Below are 24211 nucleotides of genomic sequence, written 5' to 3' on the forward strand. Positions count from 1 at the left end.
TTTTCCCTCCCTTTTCATTTCCTAATTATTGTCTGTCTGCTATATTCTCTAAGTTTGGCCACTCTTTTTCTAGCTTCTGGAGATGGTGCTAATATCATTGCTTGTTTTCAGGCTTTCTTAGTTTCTTATATGTGTATATCGGCTTGTAAATTTCTTCTCAGTACAGCTTTTGCTGTTATTTTATTGTTTTTATTTACTTCTCTATATAATCCATATAATTGTACAATTTAAATTTCAATTATGATTCCTTTTGTTGATTATGAGTTATTTACCAGCTTGTTGTCTGCTATTTCAAACAGTGGGTTTGGGCTTTTTCTGTAACTTTTTTCTACCTTAATTACATTTTAGTCATAGAACCTTCTATGAATGATTTTAGTTCTCTGTTTTGTTGTGGCATGATTTTTAGGATCTAGAATATGGTCAATTTTGATAGATTCCATGTGTGTGTTAAATAGGATCCAGTCATTGTTGGGCATCATGATTATAAATATGTAGATCAAATTTGTAGTTGGCTTGTTTAGATTTTCTGTATTCTTACAGAATTTTTGCCTCACTCTTCTGTCACTTACTGAAAGAAGTGTATCAGTCTTTCGCTCAGAGTGTGGGTTTGTACATTTTCCCTTTTATTTTGTCTATTTCTGATTAAAATATTTTGAAGCTATGTTAAGTGGTGCATATATGTTTAGATTTGCTTTTTAGGATCAGTGAATTGATTCTTTGTCTTATGAAATGCTCTTTATCTCTGGGAACACTTGTCATAAAATCTACTCTTTCTTTTGGCTAATTCTTCCATTACCATTTACCTTTCTTTTACTTATTTAAAAAAATTTTTTTAAATTTATTTTTAAGAGGCAGAGAGAGAGTGTGAGTGAGGGAGGGGCAGAGAGAGAGGGAGACACAGAATTCGAAGCAGGCTCCAGGCTCTGAGCTGATAGCACAGGGCTCGATACGGGGCCCAAACTCACAAACTGTGAGATCATGACACCTGAGCTGAAGTTGGACACTCAACTGACTGAGCCACCCAGGAGCCCCTCTTTCTTTTATTTTTAAGCCATTTGCTTATATTGAAAAATGTCTTTTGTTAACAGCATAGTTGGGTTTTTTTTTTCCTGTTTTTGTTTTTACAGTCCAAAACTCTTAGTCTTTTACTTAGAGTTTTTAGTCCATGTATATTTAAAGTAATTACTGATATACTTGGGTTAATATTTACTATCTTACTATTTGATTTCAATATGTCCAGACTGTTTTGTGTTTCTTTCTCTCTCCAGTTTTGCCGCCTTTTGTGTTACTCTGTTTGCCTCTCTTTTACCATGTTGTGCATTTTTTTATTGCTTATCATAGAAATTGATATGTACCCATGACTTATAATATATAATATTCTGATAAAAATCATTGTTTAAACCACTACCCCATTAGTGTTCCTCTGGCCTCCCATCTTTTCCATTTGATTATTATATATTAATATACCTGTGGGTTGTATGTATTTTAAGGCAATATTTTGTTATTGGTACAAGGAGTATTCATTTATATTTTCCCACATATTCACCCCTTTTGTTTCTTTTAAGTACTTCTGGAGTTTTCATCTTTGATCGTTTTCCTTCTGTCTAAAGAACTGTTGAGTATTCCTTGTAGTGCAGGTTTGCTGGTGACCTATTTTCTCCCATTTTTGTCTGTCTGAAAATGTCTTTACTTTGCCTTCATTTATGAAGGATATTTTTGCTGGCTATAGAATTATGGGTTTGCAGTTCTATTTTCTTAGCTCTTTAAGTTCTATTGATTTATGGTTTTCCAAAGCAAGCTCTGAATGTTAACTGTTCCTCTGTTAAAAGTAAGTTGTCTTTTTTAACACTGGCTGCTTTTTAGATATTTTTCTTCTGTTTTCAACAATTGAGATAACATTTGCCTAGGTGTGATTTTCTTGTATTTATCTTGGGGTTTGTAAAAGTTTTTGAATCTGTAGGTTGTTGTCTTCAGTTAGTTTTAGAAAATTCTCAGTCATCATCTTTTTGTATATTGCCTCTGCACATTCTCTCTCTCCCCTCCTTCTGAGGTTCCAGGTATGCATATCTTAGACTTTTCCATGTTTTACATGTCTCTTATTTTATGTATTTTTTCAGTATTTTTTTGGTCTGTGTGCTTCTGTTTGAATGTTTCCTATTGTCTTGTGTTCCATTTTGCCAATTCTGTCTTCTGATCTAATGAGTTCTTTAGATTGTATATTTCAGTTATAGAATTTCCATTTGATTCTTTTTATAATAGATTTTAGTTTCTGATAAAATACATTTTTGTTTTCCTGAATATATTTGATGTAATTATATACAGTCTTGTGTATTAAGATCAGTAGCTGGGTCACCAAATCAATGTAATTTTTTTTTCTGGGTTTTAATCGTATGGTCCTGTTTTTGTTTTGTTTTGTTTTGTTTTTTAATGTTTATTTTGAGCGAGAAAGAGCTCATGAGCTGGGAAGGGGCAGAGAGAGAGAGAAGGAGACAGAATCTGAAGCAGGCTCCAGGCTCCTAGCTGTCAGCACAGAGCCCGATGCAGGGCTCAAACTCACTAACCATAAGATCATGACCTGAGCCTAAGTTGGCTGTTCAACCGACTGAGCCACCCAAGTGCCCAATGTGGTCCTGTTTTTAGAAATGCCTAGTAATTTTTTATTGAGTGTTAGATATTACAAAATATTGGTGAGGTTCCAGATGATGTCATATAGCTCCAGAGGAGGTTCACCCTTTCTTCTGATAAGGAAGTGAGGTGAGTTGAGGAAGTGAGCTGAGTTGAGGCTGGGTTACAGTTTTGGCAGGTCTCTGCCTCCCTCTAATTTGCTCCTGCAACTCGAGTATAGCCATTCAGAGGCTGAGTCTGGTATGTTCAGTTCCTCTGGCAGAACTTGAACTCTAATCCAGCATGTAAAACTGCCAAAATCTCCACTCTGCTTTTCAGAGGTTTTCTGCTTAGCTTCTTAGTGTCCTTCCTTATGCAGCTTCAGAATTTTCAAATTTCTTGAAGGGAAAATTGGCTCTGTGTCAGACTCTATCCTTGGCACTTGCCCTTCTCACCTGTGTGTTATTCCTTTTGTTTTGAATTTTGTTTGTAGCCTTGTAAGACCACCACAGTTCTGCAGGTTTCTCCGTTTACTAGCACCAGCCCAGTCAAAGCCTGATTCACGGCCTCCTGCCTTATGCCCAATTTCAACAAATACCTCCTTGGAAAAGTGGCTGCATTTATCAGGCCACCTCTCCATGTTTCCCTGCTCTCTGTATTCTTGGTTCTTTTAGTTCTTTTACTTCAGCAGTTCTTCAGTAGCTTTAAATAGGTGTTTTTAAACTTTTTTTCTGTATTTTAAAATTGTTCTTGATGGAAACATTGGTATAACATAAACTATTCCTTCATTCATGGAAGTGATAGCCATATACAGTTTATTGTTATTTGTTGGTTACCACATTCATTATACAGTTAACTTCTTTGACATCAGTTTTCTTAAGTGACTCTTGGTTTTCTGACTGCATTGTGTATGGCGGACCTTTGGAAAATATTATATATCAATGTAGAAATTGATTCATACTCAGTAGAAAGGCTTAGTGGTGAAAATATGTGTTACCAGATCAAAATCAGCAATGACTCTGAAATTATTGTATAAATAAGTGGGAAATGTATTTGATAGTCAAGAACCCAGGTGCACATTTATTGGGATATTTGATCTATTCTTGTGGTTATAATTATTTTAACATGGTTTTATGCTTGCACCGCTATTTTTTCCTTTTGTTTCCTTAATATCAGCTTACAGTGTTATTTCTGCTTACATTATGCGATACCAGAGTTCAAAGAACTCTCTATAAAATTTTTGATGTAACAAGAACGAGAAAATATGGACAAATGTGAGAGATTCTTCCCTCTCCCTTACGCTCAAAATAACTACTGCTATGTATAACTACTTCTCTTCCTCCACCCCCTCTCCCTTTCCTCTTTTAACTTTTGTCTGCTCTCTGTTGATACTTGTTAGTTGAAGAAAATGTAGAAATTGAAATACATGAAAAGAAGAAAATCAAAATTTCTTAAAATCCTGTCGCCAAGCAGTAATCACTTTTTTGAGCATTTGGCATATCTTTCATGAATTTTTATTTTCATATGTAAAATGGATCCTAATGTGATTCTGAGCCCTGCCACTTCATTAATATCACCTTTAAGAATTAAAATTTAGATTCTGAGATATAACTCAGTCTTAACCAATTCAGACTCTTCAGGGATATAGCTAAGAGGATTTTGTTTAGAAAAACAAAATCTTTTTTTCAGAAAATTTTAATAACCTCCAGACATTTTTAAAATGGAAAAAAAAAAGAATCTTGTAATATTTTATATAGTAAACTTTAACTTGTATACAACTCCTTCTCTAATTATTCAATTTTAACTTTTTTCCTAGCCATTCCACCCAATGGTGAATCTGGATTGTTCTCGGGATTTTCGGCCATTTCTTTGTGCACTCTATGCTCCTATTTGTATGGAATATGGACGTGTCACACTTCCCTGTCGTAGGCTGTGTCAACGGGCTTACAGTGAGTGTTCGGAGCTCATGGAGATGTTTGGGGTTCCTTGGCCTGAAGATATGGAATGCAGTAGGTGCGAAAATCAGATTTTCATAGATCATTACTTATGGTATGCTGTAGTATGTTAAAATTACCTGTCTTCTAGTTCATCAGTTTTTTAAAACTTTTGAAATGTAGCATATATTAGTTTTAATTTTGAACAGAGGTTTCATGACCTCTGAACTGTTCATTTCCTTAGGGACTTGGAATCACTAAATGAAAAAGGTAGAAAAGAAAAAACGTTTCTGTGAAGAAATTTTTAAAAGAATGAAGAAAAACAAGGCAATTTTTTTCCTCAAAAAATTTCTGGTTATACAAGTATGAGTAATGCAGTTAGAAAATATAGAGAAGAAAATAATCATTCATTACCTCACCATTAAATGTCTGTAATGATGATTTAATGGAAGTTAAGTATCCATATGATTTAAATGTGTTAATGACTAAAGAAGTTCTGTCAACTCTGCTTTTCTGTCATGTATTAGCAAACCAGAATCAGAAAATGTCAGATACTTTTCAGATCACTTCCAAATATAGATTGTAAGCATTTTCTAAAGATTCGAAGATGTTTACTAGACAGTCTTACGGATTTATATGAGAGTAATAACGTGTACAGTAATACTGTATTTCTTATATGATAATGTACCTTTCTGTATTGTGAAGTATTTCGAGGATAAAGAATAGTAAGATAAGTGGTATGTACCTATTGTTGTCTAACTTTATCCAGTCTTAACATTTTGTGATACTTGCCTCACTTCCCCCCCCCCCCCCCCAAATAAAACAATACAGATAGAGTTGAAAGTTCCTTTCTTGGTACCTATCTTGATTTCATTCCCTTCTTTCCTCCTCAGAGATGAGGTAATAATGATTGTGTTGTTAATCATTCCTATATTTGTTTTTATACTCTTGCTACATATATACATATCTATAAACAACATTAATTTTTTTTATATGTGTATATAGTTGTATCTGTAGGTTTGGTTCATTCCTTTTAATTGCTACATAATGGTATTAATATTCTAGGGTAATTTGGCCATTTCCTGTTGATGGTCACTTAAGTTATTTCTGGGTGTTTGCTGTTATCAATAATGCTGCAGTGAACATTCTTTTTTCCTTCATGTTTAAAATTAATTTTGTTTACCATCTAACAATGGCCCTTGGAGGTAGGTTAATAGCAGGACTTGTTACTCTCATTTGGCATTTGAAAAACTTAAGAAATAAAACATATATTAGTTTCTCCTAGTCAGTTCACAGACATTTTGCTTTCTTGTATTTGTTTATTCTGTTTCCCACATGTTTAACCTGTTTTTTTATCTAGCCCCATGTAATCATTCATCCACCTTCTCCCCAAGAATGTGGTAGTGTTTATAGTTCCTCTTTTAGAAGTCTGTTAATTTCTTGGTGTTTATAACAGCTATGAATTGCTTGGGCAAGAACCCTATTTTGTTTCTTGTAATTAACTCCCACTGTTAAGTAGTCTTTTATATTAACAGTTTGTATACAAGTATAGACATCTCATTATTATCTTTATTTCTTTGTTTTGTTGGGATCAAATCTATTTTATGTCCTCACTGTTGTCTGGGATTGACTATGACTAACTCTGAAACCTTAAAGTCTGGCACGGTGGTCTTTCATAACAACCTTTCATTCTTTTTTTTTTTTTTTTTTTTTTACTGTATGTTTATTTTTGAGACAGAGGCAGAGCATGAGCGAGGGAGGGACAGAAAGAGAGGGAGACACAGAATCCGAAGCAGGCTCCAGGCTCTGAGCTGTCAGCACAGAGCCAGATGCGGGGCTCAAATTCCTCAACCACGAGATCATGACCTGAGCTGAAGTTGGACGCTCAACCGACTGAGCCACCCAGCGCCCCTAACAACCTTTCATTCTTCTGCATTGCTCAAATCCTTGTTCCTGCTGTTCTTGAACTTAATTGACACTCCCAGACTTTGGATTTTATTTCCCCTTCCTCATATCCCTCTTCCTAATCTAATTTATTTCCTTACTTAGCTTAAGCTTTGTGCCCCATCACTTGTAATAACATTCTTGCTAGCAATTTCAATTCATTCCTTCTACTAAACTTGTTCAGATCCCCAGCTGGATCCATTGAATCAATTTCTAACAGATTAATTATGCCATATATTTAATGATGCCAACCATAGCCGTTCTATTTGCTGTTTGTCTTTGGTAAATTTCCAGTTTGATCAACAGAATAATTTGTTTATTGCTCTCAGCATCTCTGCCAAATCTATATCTCTCGCTTCAAACCCATATTTTGCCTTTATTCTATATTCCCCTCAACCTCAGCTTGCCCTCTTTTCATGAAAATCACGTAGGCCTTCATGTATGAACTATTGTGGTCGGCTACTTCTCAGACCAGTTATTCTCAATTTTTTTTTTTTTTTTTTGGATCCTGTTCCTCTTTCTACACCTTAAATATTGGTGCTTCACAGAGTTCTGTACCTATTCATTTTTATTCTATGTGCTTTCCCTGGATGATCTCATCTCACTCATTTTAACTCTTACTCATCTGCTAATGACTCCTACACCTAAATCTTAGACTTGACTCTTCTGCTGAGTTCCAAATCTGCGTATCTAGCATCCATTTTGGAAATTCTAACCTGCATTTGTCTTAAATTCCTCAGTTTCAACAGGCCTAAAATTGATTTATTCCTTTGCTCGTTTTTTAATTCTCTATAGGGGCGCCTGGGTGGCGCAGTCGGTTAAGCGTCCGACTTCAGCCAGGTCATGATCTCGCGGTCCGTGGGTTCGAGCCCCGCGTCGGGCTCTGGGCTGATAGCTCAGAGCCTGGAGCCTGTTTCCGATTCTGTGTCTCCCTCTCTCTCTGGCCCTCCCCCGTTCATGCTCTGTCTCTCTCTGTCCCAAAAATAAATAAACGTTGAAAAAAAAAATTAAAAAAAAAAAATTCTCTATAAGTTATCTTCTGTTTCTCCTTCATTGACTTTAGCTTCTGCATCCAATCAGTTACAAACTGTTGCTTTTATCTAACCAGTTTCATGTCTGTCTCATTCCCACTGCCTTATCTGTCTTTGTTTTATGTTATTTTTTTAAGATTTTGTTATTTTTAAGTAATCTCTACACCCAGTGTGGGTCTTGAACTTTTAACCCCAAGATCAAGAGTTGCATGTTCTACCGACTGAGCCTGCCAGGTGCCCCTACCTTATCTGGTTTTTATTCTGGCTCAGCTAGTATCTCTGCTCCCATTTTTGCCCAAGTCTGTCTTCCACACTGCTCCTAGTCATATTTCTAATTACTTGGGTTAGGTCTATATGTATATATTTCTTCAACAGTCATTAACTCAACAAATGTTAATTGGATGTGTCCCCTGTGCTAGGCAGTAGTCTAGATGCTGAAGATGAGTAGTGAACAAAATAGTCTTGGTTCTTACAGAACTAAATTCTAGTAGTTACGGTAGTAGTGGAGATAATAAATAGATAATGTCAGAAATAGTTTCTTTATATAGTGTTACTTATTGATAGCTATGTTAGACTATTGTAATAAAGAGTACTGTTTGGGGAACCTGGCTGGCTCAGTCAGAAGAGCATGGGACTCTTGATCTCAGGATGTTGGGTATAGCGGTTACTAAAAAGATAATAAACTTTAAAAAAGTACTGTTTTTGAAGTCAAAACAAAATTAAGTATAAAACCATATAGTTTAAAAAATTTTTTTTAAGTTTTTACTTAGTTTTTTGAGAGAGAGAAACAGAGTGTCAGTGGGGGGTTGGGGAGAGGCAGAGAGAGAAGGAGACACAGAATCCAAAGCAGGCTTCAAGCTCCGAGCTGTCAACACGGAGCCTGATGTGGGGCTCAAACCCATGAACCATGAGATCATAACCTGAGCCGAAGTCGGACACTCAACTGATTGAGCCACCTAGGCACCCCAAACCATGTCCTTTTTTGATCAACAATGGAAAATCTAGTTGTATGACCCATAAACAAGATATCAGCATTTACTTTATTCCTACTTAATGTGATTGTACTCTAAGGATATAAGAATGAATAAGGTCATGAGTACTAAATTTGGAAATCCAAATTGTTTGGTATCCATAGATTTCCCAGTAAGTGAAAATGGTTCTCATCTTGTTTTGTTTTGTTTTTTAGGTTCCCAGATTGTGATGAGCCATATCCTCGACTTGTGGATCTGAATTTAGCTGGTGATCCTACTGAAGGAGCTCCAGTGGCAGTGCAGAGGGACTATGGTTTTTGGTGTCCTCGAGAATTGAAAATTGATCCTGATCTTGGTTATTCTTTTTTACACGTGCGTGATTGTTCACCTCCTTGTCCAAATATGTACTTTAGGAGAGAAGAACTTTCATTTGCTCGATACTTCATAGGATTGATTTCAATCATTTGCCTCTCTGCCACGTTGTTTACTTTTTTAACTTTTTTGATTGATGTCACAAGATTCCGTTATCCTGAAAGACCTATTATATTTTATGCAGTCTGCTACATGATGGTATCATTAATTTTCTTCATTGGGTTTTTGCTTGAGGACCGAGTAGCCTGCAATGCATCTAGCCCTTCACAGTATAAGGCTTCCACAGTGACACAAGGATCTCATAATAAAGCCTGTACCATGCTTTTTATGGTACTCTATTTTTTTACTATGGCTGGCAGTGTTTGGTGGGTAATTCTTACCATCACATGGTTCTTGGCAGCTGTGCCAAAGTGGGGTAGTGAAGCTATTGAGAAGAAAGCATTGCTATTTCATGCCAGTGCATGGGGCATCCCCGGAACTCTAACTATCATCCTTTTAGCGATGAATAAAATTGAAGGTGATAATATCAGTGGCGTGTGTTTTGTTGGCCTCTACGATGTTGATGCATTGAGATATTTTGTTCTTGCTCCCCTCTGCCTGTATGTGGTAGTTGGAGTTTCTCTCCTCTTAGCTGGCATTATATCCTTAAACAGAGTTCGAATTGAAATTCCATTAGAAAAGGAGAACCAAGATAAATTGGTGAAGTTTATGATCCGGATTGGTGTTTTCAGCATTCTCTATCTCGTACCACTCTTGGTTGTAATTGGATGCTACTTTTATGAGCAAGCTTACCGTGGCATCTGGGAAACAACATGGATACAAGAACGCTGCAGAGAATATCACATTCCATGTCCATATCAGGTAAGGGAAACCTTGTTCTAAATTTCAGAATGTGTAATAGTGGAAAGAAGGCATATTACTATGAAGATCTAATCTTAGTTAGTTTTTTTATTTTAAACAAAACTGTTTATGAATTTCAACCTGTACATTAAAATTTTAAAGTGAAGATAATGAACAAATACATTGTAGAAAGAATGTAATGCACGTGTTTCCATAAACATCTTCTTTTTAAAAGATGACTTTTACAAGTCTAAGCTATGGGCTTTTAAGCAGTTTACTTCTGTTCTCACAAAATAGTTTGCTTGTTGATTGTTTAGAAGTCTACAGGTTTGAGAGCAAGAAGCACTTTACCAACTGATAAAAAGGCACTGTCTTTTGTGAAAATTTTACTAATGGTCGGAAGAGGAATTGTTTTAACAGTTTTGAAAAAATAGTAGAATGCACTTGTATGAACTAGTTCATCCCTTAATTGGTCTTAGTTTTTCTTTTTTGCATGGTGAATATTTTATGATTTACCTTTGAATTTAAACAGATCAGATAATCATAGTCATGAAATCATAGAATTTTAGGTCTAGAAAGAATTTGAGATAATTTATTTGTTTCCTTTATAATTTAGAGTTCTTAAACATCTGTCTCATTCGAGGCTTACAAATGTTCGATGACTTGCTTCTTATATTCAAACTGAGATTTCATTGCTAAGGGAGGAATGAAGCAAGGAAAGTAGTCCAGAATAGTTGATGCTAAGTTACGTCTCTATCTTAAAACATTCTCTAGAACCTGTGCCCCTAGCTATCATCCTCCCTTCAAGACAGGTTTTCTTGAAACAGCAGTCTCCATTGCTGTCTCCTTCATCGTGTTTCAGGTTTGCTGTTAAAAGTGCACCAGCCACCCTTTCATCTCCCCTGATCTTTATGTTTTAATTACCTTTATGAAAGTACTTAGGTATTATAGATAATTTTTGTTTACTTGTCTCTGTCCCCTGCTAGACAGTGAACTCTTTGAAAGCAAGAACTTTTTTCATATTTTTATATTTATTTTTATTTTAGTGTTTGTTTATTTTTGATAGAGACAGAGTGTGAGCAGGGGAGGGGCAGAGAAAGAGGGAGACACAGAATCTGAAGCAGCTCCAGGCTCTGAGCTGTCAGCACAGAGCCCAATGCGGGGCTCAAACTCACGAACCACGGGATCATGGCCTGAGCTGAAGTTGGAAGCTTAACAGACTGAGCCACCCAGGCGCCCCTTTATTTGCATAATTTCTGAATTCATATTCTGTAGGTTAGTAGATGATAACATTGAGAATGTGGCTATAGATGGAGAAAAGACATTTTCAAGAACTGGTAACAGTGGTACTGGGGACAAAGTGTGATTAGCACTTAATGCTTATAAATATTTAATGACTGAGAATGCCAATTCCCCTTCTTTTATTTTGCGGTATAAACAGTCCTATACAAAATATTTTTATTATTGTATAAATATTACCTCTGGGCTTTTAAAAAAAAACAACTCCTACTGAGAGACCAAAAAAAAAAAAAAAAATTGAAATTGAATTTCTTGGCAGAATGACTTATTGAAAACTCTTAATATTAGTTTTCAGACCTGAAGCCAAGTAATGGAATTTTGCCTTTAATGAGAGAGAGAGATGGTAGAATTACATCATATATGCTTCTCTATATAACTTATTTAGGATTCTAAATATATGTTATCTTAGGACTATTAAAGAATAATATTTGACTATGAAATGATGATCTAAAAAATACCAAACCTGAAACATGTAAATTGATAAATTAGAGTAGTTGGGATGCCACTGTTTTCAAGGCATTCCTACAATCCTTTCAGTATCTTTTTAAATTTTTTTTATTTTCTAATATATATTTTTTTAACATTTATTCATTTTTGAGAGACAGAATGCAAGCAGCGGTGGGGCAGAGAAAGAGATGGAAACACAGAATCCAAAGCAGGCTCCAGGCTCAGAGCTGTCACAAAGCCTGACTTGGGGCTTAAACTCACAAACGGTGAGTTCATGACCTGAGTCAAAGTTGGATACTTAACCAGCTGAGCCACACAGGCACCCCTATGAGCATCTTTTTTTTTTTTTAACGTTTATTTATTTTTGAGAGAGAGAGAGCAAGCGGGGGAGGGGCAGAGTGACGGGGAGACAATCTGAAGCGGGCTTCAGGTTCTGAGCTGTCAGTACAGAGCCTGACGTGGGGCTCAAACCCATGAACCATGAGATCATGACCTGAACTGAAGTCAGACGCTTAACCAACTGAGCCACCCAGGCAGGCACCCCTGTCAACATCTTTTTTTAATATTTATTTATTTATTTTGAGAGAGAGCCAGCACGAGCAGGGGGAGGGGCAGAGAGAAAGGGAGAGAGAGAATCCCAAGCAGGCTTGCCATGCTTGTCAGTGCTGAGCTCAGCGTGGAGCTCAAACTCACAAACGACGAGATCACGACCTGAGCCAGAATCGAGTCAGATGCTTAACGACTGAGCCACCCATGCACCCCTCAGCATCTTTATAATCAGTTTGAGCTACACAGAAATATGTGTGTGTGTATGCATCTTTTTATGGTCATGGATTAAAAAGTGTTTTTCATTTCCAGCATATAGAAGTAACATTGGAAATGAATACTGAAAAGAATAGAGAATGACTTAACAACAATAACATAGTTATTAAGCTGTAAACCCTAAAACATGAATCCCAGCTTCATATCTTACTTTCATTATTTACTAGCTTTATAACCTTAGGCCAACTTCACCTCTCTCTGCTTTAGTTCCTCATCTGTAAAATGAATAATAGACTGTAATAGTAGTAAAATAGTAATAGGTAATATTAGGTAGAAATATAAGTAGAATCTATCCCCTGAGGTTGTTCTTAGGAGTAGAGAAGCACACACACTTAGAAGAGTGCCTGCTACATAATAAGTGCGTGGATGTTAGCTCTCATTTTCTTCACCTATTATTGTTCCTACTGTTATTTACACGCATTTGTGTGTATATATACATATATGAATACGGGCTTCTTAAAACCATCCAGTACCAAGCTTTACCAAATGATGTATTTGCTTCATGCTTTGTTTATTTAAAATTTTTATTTTTATTTATTTATTTATTTATTTATTTATTTATTTATTTATTTATTTTGGGGGGGGGGGACAGAGAGAGAGCATGAATGGGGAGGGGCAGAGAGAGAGGGAGACACAGAATCGGAAACAGGCTCCAGGCTCTGAGCCATCAGCCCAGAGCCCGACGCGGGGCTCGAACTCACGGACCGCGAGATCGTGACCTGGCTGAAGTCGGACGCTTAACTGATTGCGCCACCCAGGTGCCCCTATTTAAAATTTTTAAGTAAGCTCAACACCCAATGCAGGGCTTGAATCACGATCCCGAGATCAAGAGTCACACACTCTACTGAGTGAGCCAGCCAGGTGCCCCTTGCTTCAGACTTTTGAAAGAAATCTTTACAGATTTGTCTGAAGCTCCCTATGTACCCTTCCCCAGGCCTCTTCACCTCTTATTCCCTACCCAGAGGTAACTGTCATCCTGAACTTGAGTATGCCATTCCATGAAAGTCTATACAACTGCCAATATGTATCAGCTATAGTAAAACTTTGTTTTACATAATATGTAATACAATGATACTATACTACACATATTTCTGTAACTTGGTTTTTTAACTTTTAACATTTAGTTTTTGAGATGTATTTATAGTAATGCCATAGCTCTAGTTTATTTTTTAAAATGTGTTTCCTTTTAAGGAAGTTTATATTGTAAAATGTTTTAAATATATAGACATATAGTAAGTAATATAATGGATGCTCAAGCATCCATCTCTGCTGAACTCTTTTTTTTTGAATTCTAATCATGTAGATTCTTTTAAATATTCTTTGTAGAATTGTTGTCTGCAAAGGACAGATTTGTCTCTTGCTTGCTTTCTGGTTCTTACATTTTAAGATTTTTGCATCTATACTCATAAGTAAAATAGTTTGTGATAATTTTTACTTTTCTTGTATTGTCCAGTTCTGAGTGTCAAGGTTATAACAACTTCATAAAGAGAGGTGTTTTTTTTTCTTTAATTCTCTGAAATAATTTTTACAGCAAATAGGGGCTATCTGCTCTTTGAAAGAGTTGGTATAGCCTCCTGTTAAAAACTGTCCTAATATCTTTAAAGTAAGAAGAGAGAAGTTGTGGAAGACACTAGGTTTTTAAATTACTATTTCAGTTTCTCAAATAGTAATAGTTGTATTTCTCCTTTTTAAATAAAATTATTTTTAATGTTTTTTTATTTTTGAGAGAGAGAGAGAGAAACAGAGTGCAAGCAGGGGAGGGGCAGAGAGAGAGAGGGAGACACAGAATCTGAAACAGGCTCCAGGCTCTGAGCTGTCATCCCAGAGCCCAGTGTAGAGCTCAAACTCATGAACTGCAAGATCACCACCTGAGCCGAAGTCAGACACTTAACTGACTGATCTACCCAGGTGCCCCATAGCTTTATTTCTTCTTAGGGCATTTTGTTAATTTATATACTTTTTTGAATATTATCTAACTTTTTAAATACACTGGTATAAAGTTATTCATGTATGTTTTGTTTTGTGAATTGTTACCATTTATTTGTTTGTAATGTATGTTCTCTTTATTCTACCTTGATCAGTCTTGTTAGAGGATTATCTTTTTAATTCAGTTATTTCTGTGTTAATTTTCTTACTAATGCTTTTCTTAGAATTACTTTGTTTTTCTATATTCTTAAAAGCTTAACTCATACGTTTTCAATATTTTCCAATTGTTTAAGTGCATTTAATAGTCATTTTAGGCTCTTCTGGGTGGCTCAGTTAAGTATCCAACTCTGGTTTTGGCTCAGGTCATGATCTTGCGGTTTTGTGAGTTTGATCCCTGCATCAGGCTCTGCACTGGCAGCATGGAGCCTGTTTGAGATTCTCTCTCTCTCTCTCTCTCTCTCTCTCTCTCTCTCTCTCTCCCTCTCTCTCCCTCCCTCCCTCCCTCTCTGCCCCTCCCCCACTTGTACTCTGTTTCAAAATAAATAAACTTAAAAAAATTACCATAGTCATTTTAAATTTAACCAAAAAACTATTATTAACCATGTTGGTCACTCATTTTGTTTCTCATACTTGGCTCCAAGCATATTTGTGATTTTTTTTTTTTTCTTTTTGACAACCTTTTATGAATTCAAGTTACGGACTCTCTGGCCTCTTTTTCTTCATTGATAATTTCCTAAATCTGATGGAAGGGGTGTATTTCACACTAACACCTCATGGATTAATAATTCTCAAGTACATACATTGTTTTTTTAATTTCCTGCAGTATGTATTTTTCCCCCCAGAGTTAGTATTAACCTTTGTCTTCACATTTACAGTTGCACCAAAAACCATAAGATAGCTAGGAATAAACCTTACCAAAGAGGTAAAAGATTTGTTTACTGAAAACTATAGAAAGCTTATGAAAGAAATTGAAAGCACAAAGAAATGGAAGAACATTCCATGCTTATGGATTGGAAGAATAAATATTATTAAAATGTCTATACTATCCAGAGTAATCTACATATTCAGTGCAATCCCCATCAAAATAACATCAGCATTCTTTACAGAGCTAGAACAAACAATTCTAAAATTTGTGTGGAACCAGAAAAGATCCCAAATAGCAAAGGTAATGTTGAAAAAGAAAAAGCTGGAGGCATCACAATTCCAAACTTCAAACTATTACAAAGCTGTAATCATCAAGACAGTATGGTACTGGCACAAAAACAAGACACTCAGATCAATGGAACAGAATAGAGACCCCAAACATGGACCCATAAATGTATGGCCAAGTAATCTTCAACAAAGCAGGAAAGAATACCCAGTGGAAAAAAGACTTTCTTCAGCAAATGGTGTTGGGAAAACTGGACAGTAAGATGCAGAAGAATGAACCTGGTCCACTTTCTTACACCATACACAAATATAAATTTAAAATGGATCAAAGACCTAAATGTAAGACAGGAAACCATTAAAATCGTACAGGACAAAACCAGAAACAACCTCTTTGACCTTGGCAGTAGCAACTTCTTACTAGGCATGTCTCCAGAGGCGAGGGAAACAAAAGCAAGAAAGAACTTTTGAGACCTCATTGGGATACTAAAATCTTCTGCACAGAGAAGGAAACAAACAATAAAACGAAAAGGCAACCAACAGAATGGGAAAAGGTATTTTCAAATGACGTATCGGATAATGAGTTAGTATCCAAAATCTATAAAGAACTTCTCAAACTCAACACCCAAAAAATAAATAATCCAGTGAAGAAATGGGTGGAAGAGATTTACAGATACTTTTCCAAAGAAGACATCCAGATGGCTAACAGACACATGAAAAGATGCTCAGCATCACTCATCATCAGGGAAATACAAATCAAAACCACAATGAGATACTACCTCACACCTATCAGAATGGCTAAAATTAACAACTCAGGAAACAAACTTTGGCAAGGATGCGGAGAAAGGGGAACCCTTTTGCACTGTTGGTGGGAATGCAAACTGGTGCAGCCACTCTGGAAAACAGTATGGAGGTTCCTCAAAAGGTTGAAAATAGAGGCACCTGGGTGGCTTATTTGGTTGAGCGTCAGACTTCAGGTCACGATCTTGCAGTTCGTGGGTTCAAGCCCCACGTTGGGCTCTGCGCTGACAGCTCAGAGCCTATAGCCTGCTTTGGATTCTGTCTCCCTCTGCCCACTTTTGCTCACTCTCTCTCTCTCAAAAATAAATGGATAAACTTAAAAAATTAAAACTAGAGCTACCCTATTACCCAACAATTGCACTACTAGGATACCAAAGGTTACAAAAATGCTGATTCGAAGGGACACATGCACCCCAGTGTTTATAGCAGCACTATCAACAATAGCCAAAGTATGTAAAGAGCCCAAATGTCCATTGACTGATGAATGGGTAAAGAAGATGTGGTATATATACACACAGTGGAATATTACTCAGTGATCAGAATGAAATCTGGCCATGTGCTACAACGTGGATGGGACTAGAATGTATTATATGAAGCATAATAAGTCAGAGAAAGTTACATGATTTCACTCGTGGAATTTGAGAAACAAAATGGATGAACATAAGGAAAAATAAGATAAAAACAGAGAGGGAGTCAAACCATAAGAGACTTTTAAATACAGAGAACAAACTGAGGGCTGCCTGAAGGAGGAGAGTGGGGGGGATGTATTAAATGTGTGATGGACATTAAGGAGGGCACTTGGAATGAGCACTGGGTGTTATATGTAAGTGATGAATCACTAAATTCTACTCTGAAACCATTATTACACTATATGTTAACTGCCTTGCATTAAAAATACATATATAACAAAAAATTAGATTATGGTGATGGTTGCACAACTCTGAATATACTAAAAACTCTCAACTGTGCACTTTAAAAGGATGAATTTTATGTACATATATATATATCAATAAAGCTGTAAAATATTTCAAAAAACAAAAAACATTTAGCATAATAGTTTAGAGGCTATTCTGGAACATAGTGCAGGCGTGATTAAAGCTTTAGTCTGTGTGTGAATCTCATTAATTCTCTTGTGACTCCTGCTTTTCAATCTTGTTTAAGTAATAGATGTTGAATTAAATCTTGCTTGTTCAAAAAAAAAAGTGCTGTAAATATGAAGTCTTACTAGTATAAACTTCATTTTGGTTAAAATCTGTTATCTTACTTGATATCCACAAGAACCATATGAAATAGATAGTATGGCTTCATTTCTGACACTCTAATGGGAGGAAGGTGAAGCAGTAAGAATAATACGACTTACTCAGAGTTACATTAATAAACTGTGTCAGGGGTCAGCAAACTATAGCCCATCCAAACTATAGCCCACTGAGCAACAATAGCACCGGCCATCTGGGTTAGTTTTTTTTTTTTTTTTTTTTTTTAATTGTGGTAAGATATCCCCAATAAGTGATAACATAAGATTTACCATTTTAACCATTTTTAAGTGTACAGTTCTGTGGCATTAAGTACATTCACATTGTTGTGCAACCATCACCACTGTCTATCTCCAGAAACCTTTTCATCTTCTTAAATTAAAAACTCTCTACCTGTTAATCATTAACTCCCATTTTTCCCTGCCTCTCTACCTCTGGCAATGATCATCTACTTTATGTCTGTATGAATTTGACTACTCTAGGTACCTCATATAAATGGGATCATACAGTATTTGTCCTACTTTATGATTTTTTTTTAATATTCAAGTATTAGAATTTGTATTGTTTTTTTTTTTCATTTTTTTTTTTTAACGTTTATTTATTTTTGAGACAGAGACAGAGCATGTACAGGGGAGGAGCAGAGAGAGAGGGAGACAAAGAATCTGAAACAGGCTCCAGGCTCTGAGCTGTCAGCACAGAGCCCGACGCGGGGCTTGAACTCCCAGACCGTGAGATCGTGACCTGAGCTGAAGCCGGACGCCTAACTGACTGAGCCACCCAGGCGCCCCAGAATTTGTATTAGTTTTTATTCAGAATTTTCCTTTAGAGGAATCATATAGACTTATGAATTGAGCACCGGAGATCACAAATTCCTATTTGAAGTCATATCACTGAGCATACCTGAAAGAATACTTAACAGCCTCTGATAATAATTCCCAATGGGAAGTTTTTTAAATGTATTAAACAATGATGTTGTCCTTGGGGTAGCCTCTTCAGGTGACTTAACATAATATTTGAATAAGTTGGCTCTAAGATAAGGTTGCAGGGAGCCTGGGTGGTTCAGTCAGCTTAGGTCATGATCTCACAGTTCTGTCTGTTCATGGGTTTGAGCCCCACATCAGGCTCCCCACTGGCAGTGTGGAGCCTGCTTGGGATTCTCTCTCCCTCTCTCTCTGCCCCTCCCCTGCTTGCTCTGTCTCTCTCTCTCTCAAAATAAATAAACTTAAAAAAAAGTTAAAATAAGGTTGCTTAATAGTCATTTTGCATGTTACTGAAGTTTCAAATATTTAAACAATAGGTTTGTGAAGTAGTTGATCATTGTCTCAGAACACTAATTGCATTTAATGCAAATTGCATGTATTTGAAGAAATAATTTGAAGGAAAATGGGCTGATGTAAAGTCTTCTAAAATATTTAAAATACTTTATGCCAACTATTTAGCAAGAATGATTTTTAAAAATGTATTAAATAGTACTTAAGAGGGGTACCTGGGTGGCTCAGTTGGTTAAGTGTCCGACTTCGCCTCAGGTCACGATCTCACAGTTCGTGGGTTTGAGCCCCGAGTTGGGCTCTGTGCTGACAGCTCAGAGCCTGGAGCCTGTTTCAGATTCTGTGTCTCCCTCTCTCTCTGCCCCTCCCCTGTTCACGCTCTGTCTCTGTCTCAAGAATAAATAAACATTAAATTTTTTTAAATAATACTTGAGAAAGTAGTATTTAATGCCTGAATCCAGAATTAATTATGAAATTTAGCCTGAGTTGTCAGAATGGTGCATATTTTATAGTTTAAGATCAGTAGAGTATATTCCTAGAATATGTTTCTATCTTATGTATTATTTAAAGAACACAATAATTTTCCAGGTACTTGGGGAGTTTTTTTCTTTAAAAATAATTCCCTCTATTTAGTGCCTTCAAAGAAGCTTAAAGCATTTTATAAAATAGTTAAAGTCTCAAAGATTGTTGATATTCTTAGAAAGCCATTTGAACATAATATATTGGTTAAAAAAATGGGCTTTTAAGTCATATTGGCTGGCTTTATGTTCTGCCCCTAACATTCTGAGCTCAATTCCTTACGTAAAACACAAACAATAGGTTAAATATAGTAATATTTACCTCATGGGTAGCTGTGAAGATTCAATGAACCAATAAATTTAAACCTTGTAGTAGAGTGCCTTGCACAAAGAAAAATTTCAGTAATGCTGTTATAAGTACATAATAATTGAGATTTGAAGAAAGATTATCCCTATCCTTCATTTTTTTCTTTTAAGCATTCATTTTCAAAAGAACACGTGTCCTTTCCTAAACTGCCCCTTCATTTTTTTTAAATCTCTTCCATCCATCCAATTCAGTGCTCTATGTCTCAAGGAATTTTGATACTAGAACCTGTGTTTTGGTAATAGAAATATGTTACCATGATACAAGCAGCTTAGCTAAAACTGTCACTTTCACATTAGAGCCATTTGTAGAATTCTGGAAAAAAAATCTTATAGCAAACAAAAAATTGTATTTGAATTCAGTCACACAAGGGAACCCATCTGTTATTTATCTAGTCTTGATCCAGAAAAATGCAAAAATAGCAGAATAACGTCAAATCTAACTTGTTATGATTTTAGCTTCATTTTCTGATAAGAGTGCTTCACTTTACCAGGCAATTCCCAAAGGTATCAGCAATGCCTATGAAAGGACCATAGGGGAAATGGGTAATATGGGACACTTCCCACAGTGAGTAATTCTGTGTAGATATATATAGTACTACCAATCTTTTTTTTTTCTGCTAATTTTTAAAGTGGTAAATGTTGCCTGTGACTTCCTAGCACCAAATTAATTTTTCCTCAGATTTGTTCAGTGTCTGTAGTGGAGGCAAAGAGAATTCCCTGAAAAAATATATTCCTTGTACAAAAATATATAAAATATTAAATACTAAATTTATAGAAAACTATTAATACTATCCTATATAGATTGTAAAATGCTGTCACAATGGCACTTTTGGATAAATAGATTGAAACATACAAGGCCCTATTATTCTGGCTTCTGTTACACAGAATAGCTGAAGCCATGAGTTTAGTGTAAGTCTTATGTTCAGATATATCTGGTGTAAAAATGGTTTTTTAGGAATAATTCAGTGTGCTTGCCACAGTCTACAGCAGAGCATAACAAACTTTCTGTAAAAGATCCGATAGTAAATATTTGAAGCGTTGCCAGCTGTACGTTTTTTGTTAAAACTACTCAACTCTGCTGGTGTAATACAAAAGCAGCCATAGACAGTACATGAACAAATGGAAGTTCCAATAAAGCTTTAGTTACAAAAACAGAACTGCAGCAAATTTGGTCTGCAGGCTGTAGTTTGCCAACCCCTGATCTACAGCAAACATTATTCTTTATCACTCTTTCATAACGTGGTGAACTATGGCATTTTTGTGTCCCATGTAAATTGTCACTGTTTCATTCTCATTACTGCTTCTGAGAATCATTATTTTACTCAATTACATAATGGTATTAAAAATGTTCAATACAGGGGCACTCAGCTGTCTCAGTAATCCCTTTTGGGTTACTATGGAAAAAATAAAAATAAGTGATGTCTTAAATTTACCACTAAATATAGCACTATGCATACAAATATATGTTCTTATGTGAATATTACAGTACATTTTGCAAAGCTGATAGAGAATGGTGGCTCTAATTCTAAAGCCCAAATTCTTGACTAGCTGCTTACAGTGCTGTTTTTTTCAAAGGGATGTGTGTGCGTCCATCTGTCTAATGGCTTTCCTCTTGCCCTTTTTTAACAAGAGAAAGGCCAAATGATCTGCTTTATAAATTTTTGTCCTAGGTCGACTTCTGGTCTTGGCCATATCTGACGTTTACCACTCGTACCTTAATTGGAGAAAGTGAAGATCTGAAAATAATAACACTTATCCTAAGGCTTAAAGCTGAGTGTTTATAAACTACCCTTCTTTATGCCTGTTTTCTCCCAGATCACTGCCTACTTTTGATAGCCCTTACAATGGAAGGGACACATCAGCAAGGGAAAAAAGACAAAGAGGATTATTAGAGTTTTCACCCAATCCTTTTCAGTTATTTTCCTCCTCTTACAAAATGTTCATCTGTTGGTACTCTGCCATATTTCTTCTCTCTGGGGATTCCATTTTGTTCTTGGTCTGTATCAGACACCTTTCTGACTTGCTAGGTTGAAGGATATTTCCCAAGCCTTCTATAAAATAAACTGGGGGCGCCTGGGTGGCTCAGTCGGTTAAGCGTCCGACTTCGGCCAGGTCACGATCTCACGGTCCGTGGGTTCGAGCCCCGCGTCGGGCTCTGGGCTGATGGCTCAGAGCCTGGAGCCTGCTTCCGATTCTGTCTCCCTCTCTCTCTGACCCTCCCCCGTTCATGCTCTGTCTCTCTCTGTCTCAAAAATAAATAAACTTAAAAAAAAAAATTTTTAAATAAACTGATAATCAGTGTGTGTTGGATGCTTGGGCTGGAAGACTATTTTCTGGAATACCTACAGACTTCCTTACCAGTAGGGTTACATGTTAATGGTGTCTATTCTAAATTCATTATGTTTATTCTAAAACCTGTTTATGTCAAGTAGTATGTGTTACTTCAGTGCAGAATTGAATTAAATAGGTAAACCAGTGAAGAATGGATTGGAAAAGAAAGCATTATTTTCATGAAACTTAAGTTGACTGCTTTGGAAAGACTTGATGAAGTCAAGTTGCTTTTTAAAAAGATTGAAGTTAATATAGGCAAGGTGAAGTGTTAAAGGTTGGGTTGAGGAGACTGAAAAACATCAAGGATTTGCACATAGATTGCTTTATGAGTATTTGAGTTCTCTGTTCACCTTAAAGAAATAGAAACTGGAAATCATGGATGGTGAAAAGCTTGTAACATCTAAGAAATAACAAATATTAATTAGCAGATAAGCAATTAAAGAAAAAGCCTTGACCTTACATCAGATGATTAGCTGTTAATTCCAAATAAATATATTTTGTGTGTGTGATTTTTTTTAATACTAACCACCTGTCCGATTATGTCAAATATGAAATCTTCCATTTTGTATCCTTTAGTGAATCACACCTGTTTTATCAGTGACCTTATATATTTTATCAGGTGACTGAGTTCACTGATATTTTCAGATTTTGCTAAAGAAAGAGCTAAGAAGTTTGTCTCTTAGTAGAGCACTAGCAAAATTAAAAATACACTCAACTTCCTAATGACAATAAGACTCCTGACAATATGTCTGAATGGAAGCATCAACAATTAAAGCCTGAACCAATAAAATCTGGGGACAATATACTATTTGAGACATCACTGATCTTACATGATTTAGGAGAGATCACCAAATGGTTCCCCACTTCAAAAATATAAATTGGAACGAGCACAGTAAGAAGTTAGGGCTGGTCAAACCGGGGCTCTCAGGCAAATGGAAGGGGAGGGGTTGTCTGAGGTTTGGTGGTGGAAATTGAGACCTGAGCCAGCTGGGAAGTTAAGGTTAAGAAAGGGAGTCAAGTACTCCTTGTGAGCCTAGATCACCAGAGTCGGACGTTTAAGTGTTTGCAAGTTAGTTCTATGTCCTGGCAATCAGCAGAAGCAAATTCTTTTCTGCAGGATCCCCACTGAGTAATTAACCAAATAGCTGGCAATATAATGGTCCCAAACACATTAGAAGACAAGCCCCTATGACTGAGTCATTCCATATAACAACATTAAACTTAGAACCACAGATACTGAAATTGTGAGATAATAATAGATAAGCATGTAATATTTATAGAAATAACAGGTATAGTCACAAAGATTACCAATCTACAAGAAACTACTTGGAATAAATAACAGTTTTTGTTTAAAAAAATCAGATGTCTAGAAACAATTTTTGAAATAGAAACTGAATTTTGAAATGCAAAACAGTTTAGACTGCTGTTTAAAGAGAAATGTAACTGGTGTATGTAGGTGAAAAAGTTACCCAGAATGAAAGAAGAGAGACAGGGAAAATATGAAAGTGATATTAAGAGAAATGGAGGACAGAATGAGAAGTTTAAAAAGAGGAAAATTAGAGTCCCAGGAAATGAGTTGCTAGAGGAGAAAACTGAAATAATGCATAGGAGACAATATTTAAGGAGGTAATGGCTGTAAATTTTACAAAACTGCAAATATGTGAATCCATAGATCAAGGAGGTACTATATACCTCTAGCAGAATACATAAGAATAACACTTTTGTGAAACTTTTGGTGAGCACCAGAGACAAAAATCTTGAAAACAGTAAACAAAGAAAGGACAGCTCATCAAAAAAAACAAAACAAAACAAAACAACAACAACAACAAAAAACACCCAACCCAAAACAACAAAAAAGACCAACAGAATAATAGCAGAGTCCACAACAACAATGAAAATAGAAGACAGTATAATATCTTTAAATATGGAGAAAAACTTCAACCAGAATTTTGCGCCTTGTGAAACTGCTGTGGTAAGCATGGAGATGCACTGCCAGATCCCCTTCAAAGAAAGACTCTCCATTGCAGGAAGTGTGGTTAGCAGACACCCTTTCAGCTGCAGAGAGCTGCCTTATCTGACTTCATCCCTTCCTGGGATGGCCTGCAACTACCAATTGTTAGGGTGGGCTGAGAAGCCCTGGCGATTGGCCCAAAGTGGGACATTTTAAAGGTCATTATTTGCTCCAGGACTCCCTACCAGTTAGTGGAGGCTTTTCTGAGAATTCATGGCAGGTTACTTTTTCCTTTCCTCAGTCCTGCTTCCATGGAACCCTTTGCTTCACAGGTCTCTTCCTCATAAATGCCTTAATACCCCAAAATTCAATTCTGCATCTTCTAGA

The 24211-nt window shown here is 36.2% G+C and overlaps 1 protein-coding gene across 1 annotated transcript in view; it reads left to right on the forward strand.

The window, feature by feature from the left end:
* The window catches only part of FZD3 (frizzled class receptor 3), a 105034-nt gene that overhangs the window by 31917 nt on the left and 48906 nt on the right, over positions 1-24211 (forward strand). The window contains exons 3-4 of the mRNA XM_043564994.1: positions 4421-4617; positions 8700-9717. Coding sequence (XP_043420929.1) covers positions 4421-4617; positions 8700-9717 — 1215 coding nt within the window. The remainder of the gene's footprint in view (positions 1-4420; positions 4618-8699; positions 9718-24211) is intronic.

The sequence above is a fragment of the Prionailurus bengalensis genome, chromosome B1, assembly GCF_016509475.1.
Source record: "Prionailurus bengalensis isolate Pbe53 chromosome B1, Fcat_Pben_1.1_paternal_pri, whole genome shotgun sequence".
NCBI classification, from domain to species: domain Eukaryota; kingdom Metazoa; phylum Chordata; class Mammalia; order Carnivora; family Felidae; genus Prionailurus; species Prionailurus bengalensis.